General features: G+C 44.2%; 1 protein-coding gene across 4 annotated transcripts in view; it reads right to left on the reverse strand.

The window, feature by feature from the left end:
• Nucleotides 1-6436: 6436 nt before the first annotated feature.
• LRRC8D (leucine rich repeat containing 8 VRAC subunit D) overlaps nucleotides 6437-16585 on the reverse strand; it is a 120862-nt gene continuing 110713 nt past the window's right edge. For all 4 annotated transcript variants that reach the window (XM_047725699.1, XM_047725695.1, XM_047725696.1 and 1 more), the window contains exon 3: nucleotides 6437-9373. In XM_047725699.1, coding sequence (XP_047581655.1) covers nucleotides 6795-9371 — 2577 coding nt within the window. In that variant the 5' untranslated portion in view covers nucleotides 9372-9373 and the 3' untranslated portion in view covers nucleotides 6437-6794. The remainder of the gene's footprint in view (nucleotides 9374-16585) is intronic.

The raw sequence follows: 16585 nt of genomic DNA on the forward strand, positions 1-16585 counted from the left end.
AGTACTTTGGTTCAAAGTCCTGAATTATGGGGCTACTACTGAATTAGAGTTTCCCGGTGGAAAATCGAAAACATAGGTTTCTTTACAGTATATACACAGCTTGGCTTAACACCTGGGTGAGTCCTTTGGGCGGGTCTTCCCCTGAAATGACTCCAACCAATTTCCGTGCCAGGCTATTTGGCTGTTTCCCAGGGACATTCTGGAAAGGCTCAAATGAGCAGGTTATCCCATGGTTGAGTGAACTTTAAGCAGCTAACCCAGACACCCAGTCTGAAGGTGAAACAATGCAATAGAGTAGTTTAGCTACCTGGACTTGTGGAAGGATATCTATGGTCTGAGCACAGGCACGGATGTCATTAGAACAGTTATAGGACTTTCAAAAGCCTCAGACTCCTGAGAGAATGATCTATATTCCCACCACCTCTTCAAGCAGTCAACAAAAGCAGCATGACTATCATGTTGCCTCCTATGGTTACCATAGTGATATGAATGCTATGGTTGCTGGCAGGAGCAGAAGGGAGGCATGGAAATTGGTATAAGCCACAAGCACCAGCAAAAACCCAACTCTTCCCCAAGGAGAGCCCAGAGGGAGAGGCAGAACCCAATGGTGGTACAAACACCAGTCACCAGCACCGTCCTCTTCCCAGCTCCTGATAGTGACCAGCTGACTTGTTCTTGACAGGTGTGCTCTTTAGGACAGGTTTTACTAAGCCTATAAATCACCTGGGTATCATTTTGTTAAAATAGAGACTTTGATTCCATTGGTCTGGGTAAGGATCTGAGATTCTGCATTTCTGAGAAGCTCCCTGCACAGCAGTTTGAGCAGCGAAGTCTTTGGTGGGATTCACATGTATGAGAATCCTTAAGGAATAGGGGCTTCAACAAGACAAGAGTTTACTCCTCCTTTATGTAACCCTGCTCTTTGAAGTTGCCAGGAGCCCGATCCACTGTCGTAGAGCTGGGCCATACCAGTTTTGTTGCCCTGCCTCTGCAGTCTACACTGGGCTCACTTCTAAAACCTGCAATTTAACCAGCAGCCATGGAGAAGGGGATGGCATGCCCTTCCCTTTCAGGGCCTAATCCAGAAATTGCACATTCCCCCCTCTAGTCCCATTATTTTGGCTAGAATTTAGTCACATGGCCACATCTAGCCCCAAGTAAGATTAGGACATATTTAATCTTATGCATATTTTATGCTGTGCTCCCAGGTGTGCATCCATACCAAGGAAAGAGAGAATGCATAGTGGGAGACACTAGCAATCTCTGTCATAGTTGGGGATAAAAACAATGGCGACACTGGAATGTTATTGAGTCCTTACTCTCTGGTAGGCACAGCGCCTTAAATGAATTGCCTCATTCAATCTTCACACACACAAAAAAACACTATTGGTAGGTATTTTTCTTGCTCCCATTTTACAGATAAAGAAACTGAGGTTTAGGGAATTTAAGTAGTTTGCTGCAGTCAGGATTCAAATCCAGTCACTGTCACTCCAGAGCCTGGAATCTTAGGAGTAGGAAAGGATTGATGATAGAAAATGGCAGGTGGGGCCAGGCTGTTTCAACCCTCAGAGGACCCCCAGCTGTGGGACGGCAGCGGGTCCTGAGTCTACGAGACAAATCCCGCAGGACTGACTACACCAACAATCTTGTGCAGTCCACCGAGAAAGACGATGCTTACCTGGGACAATGTATACATCCTATTTCCAGAGGCAGAAGAATGAAGGCATCCTCCTTCAGGGTTTAAGATTTATGAACCAAGAAGCTTTATTCCCCTCATGTTGGCAGCATGGTTGTCACCTCAGGCCATCCCAGGCTTGAGAGGTGATGGTCTGTGGCCCTGCTGTGGTCTGTACCACCTCCTCCCCCACCCTCCCACAGCAGATGCTACCCTGAGTACCTGGAGCATTTGTCCTAGGAGAGCCACAGCCAGCCAGGACCGGATGGGACCACTTCTTGTATCAGTCACAAGTTAGAGGACATTTGACAGCAGTTTTCCAAAGTTCTCCCCCCTCCTTCTTCTTTTCATAAAAAGGGCTTTTTGTTAGTACAGCCTTTGTTTGGGGATTCAGTTGATAAAGGGACCATTTTATTGGAATGAATTACTGACGCAAGTGCTACCAGAAACCCCAGCGAGAGGCCAGCACTCTGGCTCTTATTCAGCCAGGTGAATGGAAACAGCTACTGGGCATCGGTATCAAGGGCACTTTGGAGTTCACTGCCATCAGCAACTTCAAGCTCAGTTGCTGGTTGACTCTGAGTTTAGGGGAGGCAGTCAGAGAAAGCGCTAGCAAAAAAGTATTAGACTTTTTCCTTTCTGTATGAAAAATGTCAAATGGGCAGAACTGTTGGCCAGGGCTTATCTGGAATGAACGCTTTCTACCTATTATTAAACTGCTAAATCTCCACTACAAAGACTGGGGTCCCTATAACAATTCCAGTTCATTCTTCTGACTCCCTAGAAAAGTCACCTTTCTCTATTGAGCCAAAATGAAAGCTGGGAGGAAAAAAGTCAAACAGCCGAAAGTAAACCTCAGACTTTGTGGGACTCACACAGACACAGAACATGTAAAGATTCTTTAAATTAATTCTCTTCAGATGGTGCTCAGAGGTCTTTGGGAAAAGATACGAAAATACCGGTAAGCCAAAACACGTGCATTCTAACTTGTTTCTCTCCTGTCTGGTGCATGCAGTGCCAACGGAAATCTGGGAACACATGGACTGACGGTGTATTTCTCCATAATCTCATCTGCTGTTTTGTTGAGACTCCAAGACCAAGTATATTTAAAGTCTGAGAGAGATCACAGTAGACAGAGAGGCAGGCAGAGAGAGAGAGAGAGAGAGGGAAGCAGGCTCCCTGCTGAGCAGACAGCCCTATGCGGGACTAGATCCCAGGACCCCGAGATCATGACCCGAGCCGAAGGCAGCAGCTCAACCCACTGAGCCACCCAGGCGCCCCAAGACCAAGTATATTTAAAGTCTGATAGATGAACCAGCATTTCTTGGGCCACCTCTTTTAAAATATTGCTATTTGCAAACAGTGGCAAGGGATGAGGCACTTCAACCAATTCCCCGTGAACTCTTCAGAGTTCAAGGAAATCATTAAGGGCTGATAAAGTCAACAGAAGTTTGGGCAAGAGAAAAGGTCCCCCTTGATGTTGTTTGAAGACCTGTAACGCCAATCAGTTCTAAGTGACTGAACCCCGAGTATTGATTAGGAAACAGGTGCCCACGGGCAGTGCCAGCTGTCAAGCTGGACAGTGTCACACAGACCAGCTCCCTACAGATCTCTCTGAAAAACAAGACGAGCAGTGGCAGTCCTGCCATTTTTGCCCCTTCAAAAACAACATGCACTTGTTTTAAGAAAGGAAGACAAATTTCCTAGTCTGTAAAGCAAGGGTCATAAGATCTGGCCTGTTTATCTTACAAGCAAGATAATGAAGCATCCTTTTTTTTTTTTTTTTTTAAAGATTTTACTTATTTGAGAGAGAGAGACACACAGCACGAGACAGATCACAAGCAGGGGAAGCAGCAGCGGGAGAGGGAAAAGCAGACTCCCCGCTGAGCAGGGAGCCTAATGTGGGGCTCAATCCCAGGACCCCAGGATCATGACCAGAGCCGAAGGCAGACACTTAACCAACTGAGCCACCCAGGTGCCCCTGAAGCAGCCTTCTAAAATGCTGTACCCATGTCTGATGCTGGCATTACTATGCAGGGAGAACAGCGCCCTGTGTGGCTGGTGGGAAGGACACGTCCAGGAGTGTTTATAGGCAGAGATTTTAGGTGCAAAACCTCGATGAAGCTCCTCTCTAAGTGTGTCCCCTCCCAACCACAGTTCATTCACAGATTCCATATGCCGTCTAGACTACCATTATAATCACTTGTATAATTTGCATTACTAACATCCTCTCCCCCACTTTGCCAACAGTTCCTGCCCATTTGACATTTTTTATGTATAAAAGAAAAAGTCTTCTATTTTACTGCTAGCACTTTCTCTGACTGCCTCCCGTAAACTCAAAGTCAACGCAACCCACCTTGAAGTTGCTGATGGCAGTAAAGCTCCAGCAGCCAAGGATTCAGACTCATTCCAACAGTGAATTCCAGTTCTCTGGACCGGGTAGGCATATAGTAGGGGCATAATCAGTACTACTGAATACATCAGTGAATGCTGAAGAGAAATGGAAGGTACGGACATAATCGTCAGTGTGCTTCTATATCTCAAATTTGCCCCGTCCTCTAATTTTCTTTCTTTCTTTTTTTTTTTTTTAAGATTTTATTTATTTATTTGAGAGAGAGACAGTGAGAGAGAGCATGAGCGAGGAGAAGGTCAGAGAGAGAAGCAGACTCCCCATGGAGCTGGGAGCCCGATGCGGGACTCGATCCAGGGACTCCCAGGATCATGACCTGAGCCGAAGGCAGTCGTCCAACCAACTGAGCCACCCAGGCGTCCCCCTCTAATTTTCTGAACTTGAGATTTTATAAACTCGTCCTTTATGAGGAGAGAAAGTGGCTGGGATGCTGTAGCTGGGGTCAGTTTCTAATTCAGCCACAGAGGCCAAGGCTTTCTCTGTGAGTGATCCCACTTCTTAGAGTAATTATAAACTTTACAGACAGACCGCCACTTGCAACAGGCCAGTACTCCGAGACCAGTTTTGGGAGGAAAAGGATGTGAGCCCATCTTCTCCCATTCTCTGACAAGACCCTTCAAGTCATGCTAAGGTATGACAAGAGTGTCCAGTCTTTTATTTTATTAAGTTTATTTATTTTTAGCAATCTCTACTCAACCCAATGTGGATCTCAAGCTCACAACCTTGAGGTCAAGAGTCACATGCTCTTCTGACTGAGTCTGCCAGGCACCCCTCCTGTGTCTTATTAGAGGAGTCCAGTCTCATAGAGAGAGGACATTACTTTGTCATCTGGAGTGCCAAAGAGTCCCCTTTTTTTGAAAAGACACATCTGTAGAAAGGCTGAGAAACACCTGCTAGCCAATGCCTAAACAGGTGGTAGGGGATTTTTTTTATTTTCTGAAATGGATCTGGACACTTTTTAGGTTAAAAAAGGAAAATCATCATCTAAGAAGTACATTCTGCCAGCATTTCCCTGGACCTGATCCTTCCTAGCCACAGGCAAACATAGGAAATACAGCCTGTTGCTAAAATAAATACAGAAAGTCAGTTTTCCAACTCAATGAACTACAAGTCCTATTTTTTCCCCCAAAGCTGAAAAGGGCAAAAATTAATAATTGCTTTGATTTTGCATTATCTTCCAAATGTTGATATACTGGAAAGCATTAATCACTAAGCCATTAAAAATTTTGTCTCGGTGGGTGCCTGGGTGGCTCAGTGGGTTAAGCCGCTGCCTTCGGCTCGGGTCGTGATCTCAGGGTCCTGGGATCGAGCCCCGCGTCGGGCTCTCTGCTCAGCGGGGAGCCTGCTTCCTCCTCTCTCTCTGTCTGCCTCTCTGCCTGCTTGTGATCTCTCTGTCAGATAAATAAATAAAATCTTAAAAAAAAAAAAATTTTGTCTCGGGGGGCACCTGGGTGGTACAGTAGGTTAAGCATCTGACTCTTGGTTTCAGCTCAGGTCATGATTTTTGAGGTTAGGGGAGGCAGTCAGAGAAAGTGCTAGCAATAAAATATAAGACTTTTTCCTTTATATATATTAGGCTCCCCTCTCAGTGGGGAGTCTGCTTGAGATTCTCCCTCTCTCCCTCTGCCCTCCCTACTGCACTTCTGTGCTCTCTCTCTCAAATAAATAATTAAAAAATATTTTGTCTTGGTTATAATTAATTTTAAAAAAAACATTTTCTATTTATTGGCAACCTTATAGTATTGATAGAAAAATGTGTCTCCTGGTAACTCTTTTTTTTTTTAAAGGTTTTTTTTTTTTAAGATTTTATTTATTTTATTTGACAGAGATCACAAGTAGGCAGAGAGGCAGGCAGAGAGATAGAGGAAGAAGCAGGCTCGCCGCTGAGCAGAGGGCCCGATGTGGGGCTCGATCCCAGGACCCTGGGATCATGACCTGAGCTGAAGGCAGAGGCTTTAACCCACTGAGCCACCCAGGCGCCCCATGGTAACTCTTGACTACAGGAAAATAGCTCTCGGTAAGGGAAATATCATTTTATTTTTTCTTGTTATTTTTTTAAAAAAAACAAACAAATGACCCCCCCCACACCCACAATCTACACACCTTCACTGTGTTCTGGGCCCTCAAGAGTGTAAAATCTCCAAAAAGGGATTCTCAGAAGCAGGAGCCCTAGCCCAATGTGGTGAGAAGTGCCTATGTGAGGCACTCTAAATTAAAAGAGGAAGGAAATCAATTATTTCAGCTAATCCACATTTACAAGTTGTGACCTGACACGTCTTTCAGTGGTCTGCATTCAAGCAATATACCGCACCGATGCGGCAAAGTAAATCAAGACACCTCCAAAAAGGTGGTATAGTAAGAAAAATGTCCATTTAATCATTTACTTTAGCAGGCAAGCAATTTGTAAACATTCAGTAGCGGCAGCATCCAAGTTACAAACAATTTAAAAAGAAACCAAGATTAGTGATTATAATCGTTCCTTCCCTTTCCCCAAAAGAAAAAAAGAAAAGAGAAAAGATCTGGAAATGAATTGACTGAAAACACTACAAACAGGGAACATTCAGTTACGTCTTCTATCAGCCTTCTATGCATCCTCTCTGTGTTTTATTTTTGAAGATGTATCTACTCCTAAAATGCATTATCTTGCAATAACTTGTACGTGAGTGTTTGCCCTCTAGGACGGTGTTCCTGCACACGGATCATCTCAGTTTAAATCCCATTTGCAAAGGGAATATTTATGTCTTGATTCAATGCTTCTTTGACTTCGAGTGGCAGGGTGTCAAAAAGGTGATCTTCCACAACAAGCCCGCTTTTCTTGAGCAGGCGACACTGGCCCAGCTGGGCTGGCAGGCGGTCCAAGCAGTTCCCCTTCAGCTCCAGCTGAGTGAGCTGGGAGAGCTGACCAATCTTCTCGGGGAGGAAGGTGATGCAGTTTTGCCCCAGATTCAAAGTCCTCAACTTAATGCATTTGAACAACTGCTTTGGCAGAATGTCCACTTTGTTCCCAGTGATATGCAAATGCTGCAGGTTCTGAAGCAATCCTATCTCTATCGGAATCACTGAAATGTTGTTGTAGCTTAAGTCTAAGCATCTGAGTTTCTGTAAACTGAACACTGCCACCGGTAAGGATTCGAGCTTGTTGTTAGAGAAATAAAGTGACTCCAAGTTTTTGACATGGGTGATGGAGGGAGGGATGGTAGCGATTTTATTATGCCATAATTTCAGACACGTCAGTCGTTTTAAATGCTGGAAACTGATGATCTCCTCGATGGTGCGTATGTTATTTGATTTTAAATCCAGTTCCTGCAGATTTGAGAGGCTGAAGATAGCATGGGGGATTCTCTCCAGCTCACAGTTCTGAAGTTCGAGCTCGGCGACATTCATCATTTTCTTAAGGCTGTTCAGTACCAAGAGTTTAGTGCCGTCATTATGAATGACTAACTTGGTAAGATGTGGAGCCACATCTGTAATGTTGGAGGGAACTTTGGTCAAATTGCTTTTCACGTGGAGAATCTTAAGGTGCCGTAGCTCCCGGAGAGATTCGAGCCCGATCATCTTGTTGTTCTCAGAGTTCAAATTGCCTATCAAGTACAACTCCCGAAGGTTTTTGAGCAGGTACACCCAGGCAGGGATTTCAGCCACGTCGGTGAACTTCACGTGAAGGCATCTCAAGTGATCGCGGAGGAAGCTAAAAGCCGTCTGTTCCACTTTCGCAGGGCAGTGGCAGAGGTGGAGCTCTTGGAGGTTAGTCATCTGAGAGATCTTAGCGGGAATTTTAGCTTCTGGAATCAGTTCAAGTTTCAGCACATCCAGGTCTGTGAGGTCAAAGACGGCGTCGGGCACGCCGGACAGCATGAACAGGTGGAGCTCCTGCTTGTCCTGGGCGTTGCGGGACACGTGTTGCCGAAGTTTCTCGAATGTCCACTCGTGGTTCAAGCTAATTTCCCTAAGTTTATTTTCACTGACTTCTGACAGGAACACGCCAAAGCGCTTTGAATACAGCTGGTCATACTGGTCTACCATGTGCAGGAGGAACGCGAAGTCGTTTTTGACATCTGGAATGTCACTAAAACTGCTCTCTTCTCTGACTTTTTCGAAAGAATATTCCTTCAAAGGTATCCTGAATAACCAGAAGAGAGTGTAGAGGCAGATAAAACCATAAACACAGATAATGGATATGTAACTGATGAGAAGCTTCTTCAGCATGTAAGCCATATTGTGGGTGCACTCAAACACCTCATAGCCAGTCAGGTGCTCCACTTTGGGCTTGCAGACGTGCTCGAAGCTGATGGCGTTGACGAAGTTGGCAGTATAGCAGAGGATGAAAATGAATTTGGCTGTTTTGATGAACGTTTGGACCACATAGAGTTTGTAGATCAAGTCACTGTCTTCCACGTGAGCACGGAACTTCCTCACTTTCTCGAACAGGGCTTTGGCCTGTTCCCCATCTTTCTTATCCAGGATGGTCATGCTGGGGACCTCAATCACAGGCTTCTCAGCTGAGAATTTGAAGCCTGTCTTGTTGATCATCGGGGTACTGGCACTAGGGCTGCCCTCATCACTGCTGGTAGACACATGCTTTGGTAGAGTCTGGGCACCTGTTATTCTCTGCTTGTTCTCCTCCGAGTCTTCACACGCCGTCTCAGACAACGCTTTGGTAGTCCAAGGAGACTCAAAGCACTTTCCTAGTATTGAAACAAAATGTTCTACTTTTGAGCATGTTTTGGGATATTTGAACCAAAAATTGCTACTGACCATGAGAATAATAGTATGTATGAGAGCAAGGTATGGAAAGTACTTGGAATACCACGGAAGGGCCAGATGGTAACACATCTGATTAATAAATACATATTGCTGAAAATCTAAGTTTGTCTTTCGGCCTGTTGGATCTTTCTTTTCCTTCTTTATCTCCTGATTTGGAACTGTCGAATCTGTGTGAGGATATGTGGCTCTGAGAGGTATGTCAGGTGTCACAGCAGATGCGCCAAAGGAAATGTCACTTGCCGTCCGCCCGTCTTGGTCTTGGTTGGTGGCTGCTTCCATCTTGGGGATATTGGTGGTAACGTCGGAGTTTCCCGGTGGTGTGTGTGCCTTTGAATTTACAGGAGATGGCAATACTGGCAAGCAGACCACCTGATCTTTGGTAAGTTGCATGGTTCCTGCAAAGATGGCTACCATCAACATAACGACAGCCAGGTAATCCATAAACACGTCCCACCATGGTTTCAGGATTCGGTAAGTTGGTTGAATGTCATTAAGTGAAGCAACTTCCGCAAGGGTAAACATTCCTAGAAAACAAGAAAACAAAAGGCATCATTACAAAGATGGAAGCGAAAACATTAAATGAAAAACAAACACACAAAAACTCTTTACTTGCTCCAAATGAAAGCATTCTCTTTCACGTCCTAGCTTTTTATACAAGGTAGGTATAGTAGAAAATAAGCTAAAAGGAACAACTATGAGAAAAAATGCTGGTTTGTTGTAGGAGCTTTTCTCTCCTCACCCAAGAGAAGAGAAAAAAAAAGTGAGGGCGGGGTAAGAAATGAAGAATGCTTTCTAGGTGAGAAATAAGGGCAGTGTGCTGAAGAGTTGGAGTAGAAAGGGCAGAAAAGTTTGAGAGCTGTTTTGGAGCCAGAATTGAAAGATTTTTAACTTTCTGGACCTTGAAGAAGGATGTGAGAACATGACGGTATCTGCTGTGGACTGGACGGATTCAAGGTTAAGACTGGAGTCTTAGGGGGCACCTGGGTGGCTCAGTGGTTAAAGCCTCTGCCTTCGGCTCAGGTCATGATCTCAGGGTCCTGGGATCGAGCCCCGCATCGGGCTCTCTGCTCAGCAGGGAGCCTGCTCTTCCCCCTCTTTCTCTGCCTGCCTCTCTGCCTGTTTGTGATCTCTGTCTCTATCAAATAAATTAAAAAAAAAAAAAAAAAAGACTGGAGTCTTAGGAAGTGAGGTGAGAGGACTTCTATTTTGTACAAGCCAAAATGGAAGGGTCCGTACTATTAAACTCTACATAAGCTTTGTGTACCAGATTCAGGGTTATCACTTACTAACGGTATGATTCTACAAAGTCTTGTGTTTTCCATCTGTATAATGGGGATGATAACTTCTGAGGGATATTGGAAAGCTTAAGTTAAGTATTGATTATAAAGCTCTAGCCTCTGGCCACAGTACTTGTTCGCTCGTTACGTTAGCTCTTCTCATTCTGGTGGAAATGTGCCGTGGACAGCTGAAATTAAGGTTCTAGAGTTTAAGAGGAGTCTTAGTATACACATACTTGGGGTTTATCAATATATAGAGCTGGAACTCTGGCCTTGGATGCGGCCCCTGTGGAACCGCATGTGGCATGAGAAGAGGGCCAGAGACACAGGTGGAATGATCAGTGACAAGACACCAAAGAGGTCAGGGCCAGCAAGACCTTTGATCTCTACCAAAGCAGCGACCCCAGACGCAACGAAGGGAAGTCCAGTACCAGATCACCTGAAAATATGGTCACCAGTCACTGATGGCTGGCAGTGTTACAGTCCTGAAACAATTCCTACAAAGAATAAAAGTAAAAAGGACCATCATCCTTGACAAAAGCAAGAAAAACTCAAAGTTTCTAGGGCAAGTGCTGGGAATGGGCCTCTGTGATCATACATGTGAAATCAGTGTTTATCTTCTTGAATCTGGAAGTTTCAGCTTCTTGAAAAGTAACACTATCACATTCTACTTTTTTGGGATGCTCTCAGGTTCCAGTATTCAACTAGAATATGACGTAATTCTTTGAAAAGCTAGTAAAAGAAAGATAAAAGGCCAGGCAAATACCTAAAATTCTGGGAATATATTATATTTTAAAATAAAGGAAAGAAAATAGATTTTTAAAAATCGAATGATGCCAAAGTTGCCTGGACTGCTGTGTTGAGAAGGATTCTGAGGCTGACTCTGGTGTTAGCAAAGAAGTGTTAAATGACTGGTTACTAGTGTCTCTCTTGGATGACAAAACAGAGAGTGGTGGGATCAGAACACTGACTCTGCTGGCTCTGTTTCAAAGTCTCTGAAAGTCGGGACGCTGTCTTATTTCTTCTGAAACTCTACATACATCTCGTGCTGCACAAGGCAGGAACATAGTATTTCTTAATAAAATACAATGAATATTTATTCATCTGTAATAGCAATTCTCCTATCTATAGCTTTTTTTTTTTTTTTAAGTGGAATGTCTTTTATGTAAGAGGTAAATGTAAGCCCAAGGACTCCAAATACATAGAAACTATTCCATTGTCCTTACACTTAGTGAAGATCACTAGAAATCACACTTCTAGACTTTAAGGCTGAAGTATGAAATGCCTGGACCTCAGTCTTTATTAAAAAATGACCAAGGAAGTGGGAGATAACATTCCCACCGGAATCCCTTTATCCTGAGCTCTTGTATCGTGTGTGTGTGTGTGTGTGTGTGTGTGTGTGTTTGGTTTTGTGAGTGGTTGGGAATTTACGCAGGAAGCTAGGCTATCGGAGTGCGCAGTGGGCCAAGCTGCATGAGAAGCAGTTCACCACATGTCATGTGAGCTCTTTGGACCCTACACAGAATGCAGAAACACAGCACCAAGCCACAGGTCACCATGACTCTTACTTAGAATACAGAGATTACAGAACACACCTCCCATGTTTCTTCCTGGCAAAGAACTTCATCCAATCACACCCAGGGACCACGGTTTTAAAGGGCCATACATATAAATAATAGGAAAAAAAATACCTCTTTCTAATAAGATTCTTCTTTACTCTTCAGATTGTGGTATTGGGCTCTAAAGAAGTCAGGATGTTTGGGTTGGAGAACTGAGGGGAGAAGGGAATTTTGAAAGTCATCCTGCTGTGAATATTACTTACCTGTCTGTTAAGTACTAATTATTACAACTGGTTTCTCTGCTTCCAGTCTTTATTTTTATTTATTTAGCTACTTATTTGATTATTGTTATTAAAGTAGAGTTGACGTGAAATGCTCCATTAGCTCTGGGTGTATAAAACAGTGATTCAACAATTACGTACATCACAAAATGCTCACTGTGGTCAGTGTCGTCACCATCTGTCACCAAAATGATTACAATATTATTGACTGTACCTCCTACGTTGTATGTTTCATTCCTATGACTTCTTTGTTGTGTAACCTGAAGTCTGTACTCCCCAATCCCCTTCGCCTGTTTTGGTCATCCCTGCACTGCCACCTTCTCTGGCAACCTTAGGTTTGTTCTCTGAACTTGTGAGTCAATTTCTGTTTTTATTTGTTCATTTTGTCTTTTACGGTTTCCACATAGAAATAAAATCACATGATGTTTGCCTTTTGCTGTCTGTCTGCCTCCACTCTTGACTTCCTTCAATGCATCTCCCACCTGCTGCGGGTCCTTTGGTTAAAACTCTTCTCCAAAGATTCTCTACACTCTAGGCTGATAAGGTCTTCCAGCTTCTCCAACCAGCCACTCCTTGCCCCCCTGTATTCAGGTCCTTCTATGCACTGTTTCCTCTACTTCCTTCCCAGTCACCTTCATTAGGCTACCAGGTTTCTGTTACCTTTCCCAGGAAGTCCTGCCTAACCCCCATCTGCATGGGGCTCTTCTCTGACGTGCTCTCACAGGACTCTGTCCCTTTGCCCAGGACAGTCTTTGTCACACTGTGGTGGAACCAACTGACTACTTGTCTGATCCCAGACCAGATTTTAAATTCAGTAGGGCCATGGGTCAGGGGCCATGTCTGTCCTCCTCATTTCCTTCTAGCCAATGCCTGCCGCGTAGCAGGTGCTTCACCAAGGAAAGACCGTACGGCTCTTGACTACCATCGTCAGCATCTCCTCCACCTCAACATCCCTCCAGAACAGCGACCAGCTCTCTGCATATGGTATTGGGTCGAAGAGCATTTGATTAAACTTAAATGCCACCACAGTGCAACTCAGGCTCTGACAAGAATAAAAACTCTAAGCCAGGCCTCTGCATAAAGATAAATAGCTAAAGGCTCAGACAGCAAAGAAGCTGTGGGATCCTTGTAACCAGTATTTCGTAGCCGTTAAAACTTCAATCTGTGGTTTTACAGCACCTTGGACTCGGGACAGGCTCTGATTCCAGGAGTGAGAAGAGGAGGTGGGTCACTTTCCCAGAGGAGGGAGAGAAAGTTAAAAGGTGGGGGCAGAGAACAGAGCATTAGAGTACTGTAACTTCACAATGACCCCAAATGATTGCTAGCTTGGCCTCCACAACCCAGCAAGGGTGCCAACATCTGAACAACAGGGACCAGCACGCAAGGGTGGACTCTTTTCCTCCAGCATGCTGTCTACTCTACAGCACAGAACGCCAACGGTTCTGTGCCCCTGCCATTTCCTCCAGTCACTTCCCTTCTTTCTTTCTGTTCAACTCCTACGGATTCCTCAAGCACCAGTGCAGGTATTGCCTCTTTTCCCGAACTCCTATCATATGGTCTAATAATATCTTTTTCTAATATTTGTCTCTTCCTGTAGATCATGAGCTCCTTCCTAAAGGATGTGGGCAGGGACTATGCCTTCCTATTCACCTGCCATCCACTGTGACCCACTCTCTCTCCTCTCAAGAACAGAGAAGGCATTCAGTGACAACAATGATGATGACGATGACAATAACGGCAGCTAGTTATGTGTCACCTTCCTCCCATGTGCCAAGCACTGTAATAGGAGTTTTACATCTGGTATAATCTGCTTCTGTGTGGGACGCATTCCTGAAATGAATGTATTACAGTTTAGAGTTTCAGGTTTTGTGGGGTGAGGGAACAGTTCTACTTCCAAAATGCTACCTAATTATCATAAAAGCCACCAAAATGAAAAAGACAGATAATATCAAGTGCTGGTGAGGATGGGGAGCAAGGAGAACCCTTAAACACTGCTGGTAGGAGTAAACTGATAAAACCATGCTGGGAAACTTCTGGGTTAACATCTACTAAAATTGAACATGTGCACACTCTATGACCCAGCAATATACCCAGGAGAAAAACATATCCTTATTAAAAGCCACATATAAAAGACATTCCCAGAGGCACTAGTTGCAATCGCCCTACACTGGAAGCTAGCTACACGTCCACCACCAGTAGAATGAAAAAATGAAACGTGGGATTTTCACAAAGTGGAGTATCAGGCATCCATGGGAATGAATGGTCTAGTTACGTGGGTCTGCTCGGTTTATAAAAGGTGATCTGTACGTTGAGGCTATGTGCCTTTTTGGTTATTTATTATGTTTTAACTTCAATAAAAAGTTTCAAAAAGAAATGATCAAAGTACAAACAACTGCTCTACAAATGCTCAGTGTCAGCAGACGGAAGCTCCACCTTCCCCCAGCCAAGGCTCGCACAGGCTGGCTGGGGTCAGAGGCCTCCCCGGACTACAAAGGACTGAATCTGCCACAGAAAAGTAGGTGCAGAGGTATGAATCTACCATGTGAAACAGCTCTGGCTGGGACGAGCTCAAGGCGCACAGATGAACGCCAGTGGAACACCGCCTGCATTTCACCTAACCCTTACGTTACGCTCATCTGCCACAGTGGGATTATTTTCCCCTGACAGAGAAACTGGCCTGCAGGAATTAAGTTGTGGAAGTCAAATAATTAGTGGAGAAATCTGGATTGAAAAATCTCAGCTAAGGCCAAGCCACATGTTCCTTCTAGCAGGTGATGCTGCCTCTCTTCCTTACTCCTTGTGTGGGCAGTTTGCAAACTATTTTTCTATGAAATACCTCCGCGGACTTTCACGGTAACCCGAGGAATGAGGCACTGCTACTGGCTACCAGGATGCAGAAACCCGAGCACAAAAAGCTTAACAGACCTCCCTGGGCTAATTAAGTGACACGGCTAACAGAATCTTTCATATTCCTATCTTCAGTCTATTCCTATCTCCATCGGTCTTCCAGTGGCTGTGCTGTTGGCTACGGTCGGCTGCTGAAGGAGGGAACTTCTGACCCTTGTCTTTGGCTTTGAGGAGACGGAGGAATGAAATTATGTAATCACCACCTCCTTCCCTAAGGTGACCTTTCACGATGTCAAAAACCATGAGCCAGGCACCAGGGAGTGGAATGTGGACATGATGTAACTTAGTCCTTGCCCTCCAGGAGTTCCCAGTCTAATGGACATCCCCATTAGCAGTAAGTGTGCTATTACAACACAGTAAGAAAACTGCCCTGACCGGGTTAATACAAAATACAGGAGGTGTAGGACAGCACAAACCCACGTCTGCATCTGATAACCGGGGGTGGAGCTCCACAGAGAGGTGGTTTCCAAGCTGAGATCAGAAGAAGGGGGACCGTCATGGGGTGCCTAGGAGGGTAGGAAATATGATTTTGACAGAAGTAGCAAGCACAAAGGCATGGAGATACGGGAGAAGTTAGGTATTATAGAAACTACAAATAATTCTATTGTTATCCCATTCTTCATCTAGTATGCCCCTGTAGAGATAGCACATTTTACAGGTAAGTCACAAGGTGGAAACAAACCGAGGCAGGGATGGTTTAAATGTCTTAAGGGAGTGCGTGGGCCCATAAGGCAGGAAACCAGTACTTTCCTGCAACGTCAGCCACTAACTAGCTCTTATCTCAAACACAGGACTTCAGTAAGTGTGCCTGTTATCCCATTTTACCCATCAAAAACAGAGTAAAAACTTCCTACCTCCCAGGGAGTGTTTCAACCATTAACTGCCTGAAAATGCGGGAGCACTTTGAAAACAGAAATTGCTTTTCATATATACAAGTGCATACCAAGTATATTAAATATATATTCATATAATATAGTATGTTAAGTACATGATGATCCTCAAGTGACTTTCTAATGTGAAAGTCAAGTCAATGAGAGAGATCAGTACCTAACTTCCATATCCAAGGTTTGATCTCTTTAGTGAATGGGGACTCAGAATGGATATAACCATGTATAAGGGTGTTTTTGTTTTTTTTTTAACCCGAGACAGGCACACTTAGTAGTAATTGCATACATTCTTTGGGTTCTCCTTTATAGTACGTCTATTGCAAAGGACTTAAAGAATTACATTACAAGCATGAGGATTTCACATTCCAAGGCTTCTCTGTTTATGGTACATACGAAAATCAGCTTAACATTCCCATAAGTACACATTTCTGATGGGAATTGGGAAAGTTTTCTGTACTAGAACTGAAAGAGTAAAATTAATGGACTTTGACTGAACAATGATGAATCAGGAAAGAACAGACTGAATCTAAATTCTTTTACACTATATGATTCTATTTTCTTTTCATTTTTTTAAAAAAAGATTATATTTATTTATTTGACAGAGAGAGACAGCAGGAAAGGGAACATAAGCAGGGGGAGTGAGAGAGGGAGAAGCAGGCTTCCCACTGAGCAAGGAGCCTGATGCCAGACTCGATCCCAGGGTCCTGGGATCATGACCTGAGCCAAACGCAGAGGCTTAATGATGGAGCCACCCAGGTGTCCCTGCTTCTGTTTTCTTATCTGAAAGCATGACCAGTAATAATGGACTAAACCAATAACCAATAG

The sequence above is a fragment of the Lutra lutra genome, chromosome 4 (assembly GCF_902655055.1).
Source record: "Lutra lutra chromosome 4, mLutLut1.2, whole genome shotgun sequence".
Taxonomy (NCBI): Eukaryota; Metazoa; Chordata; class Mammalia; order Carnivora; family Mustelidae; genus Lutra; species Lutra lutra.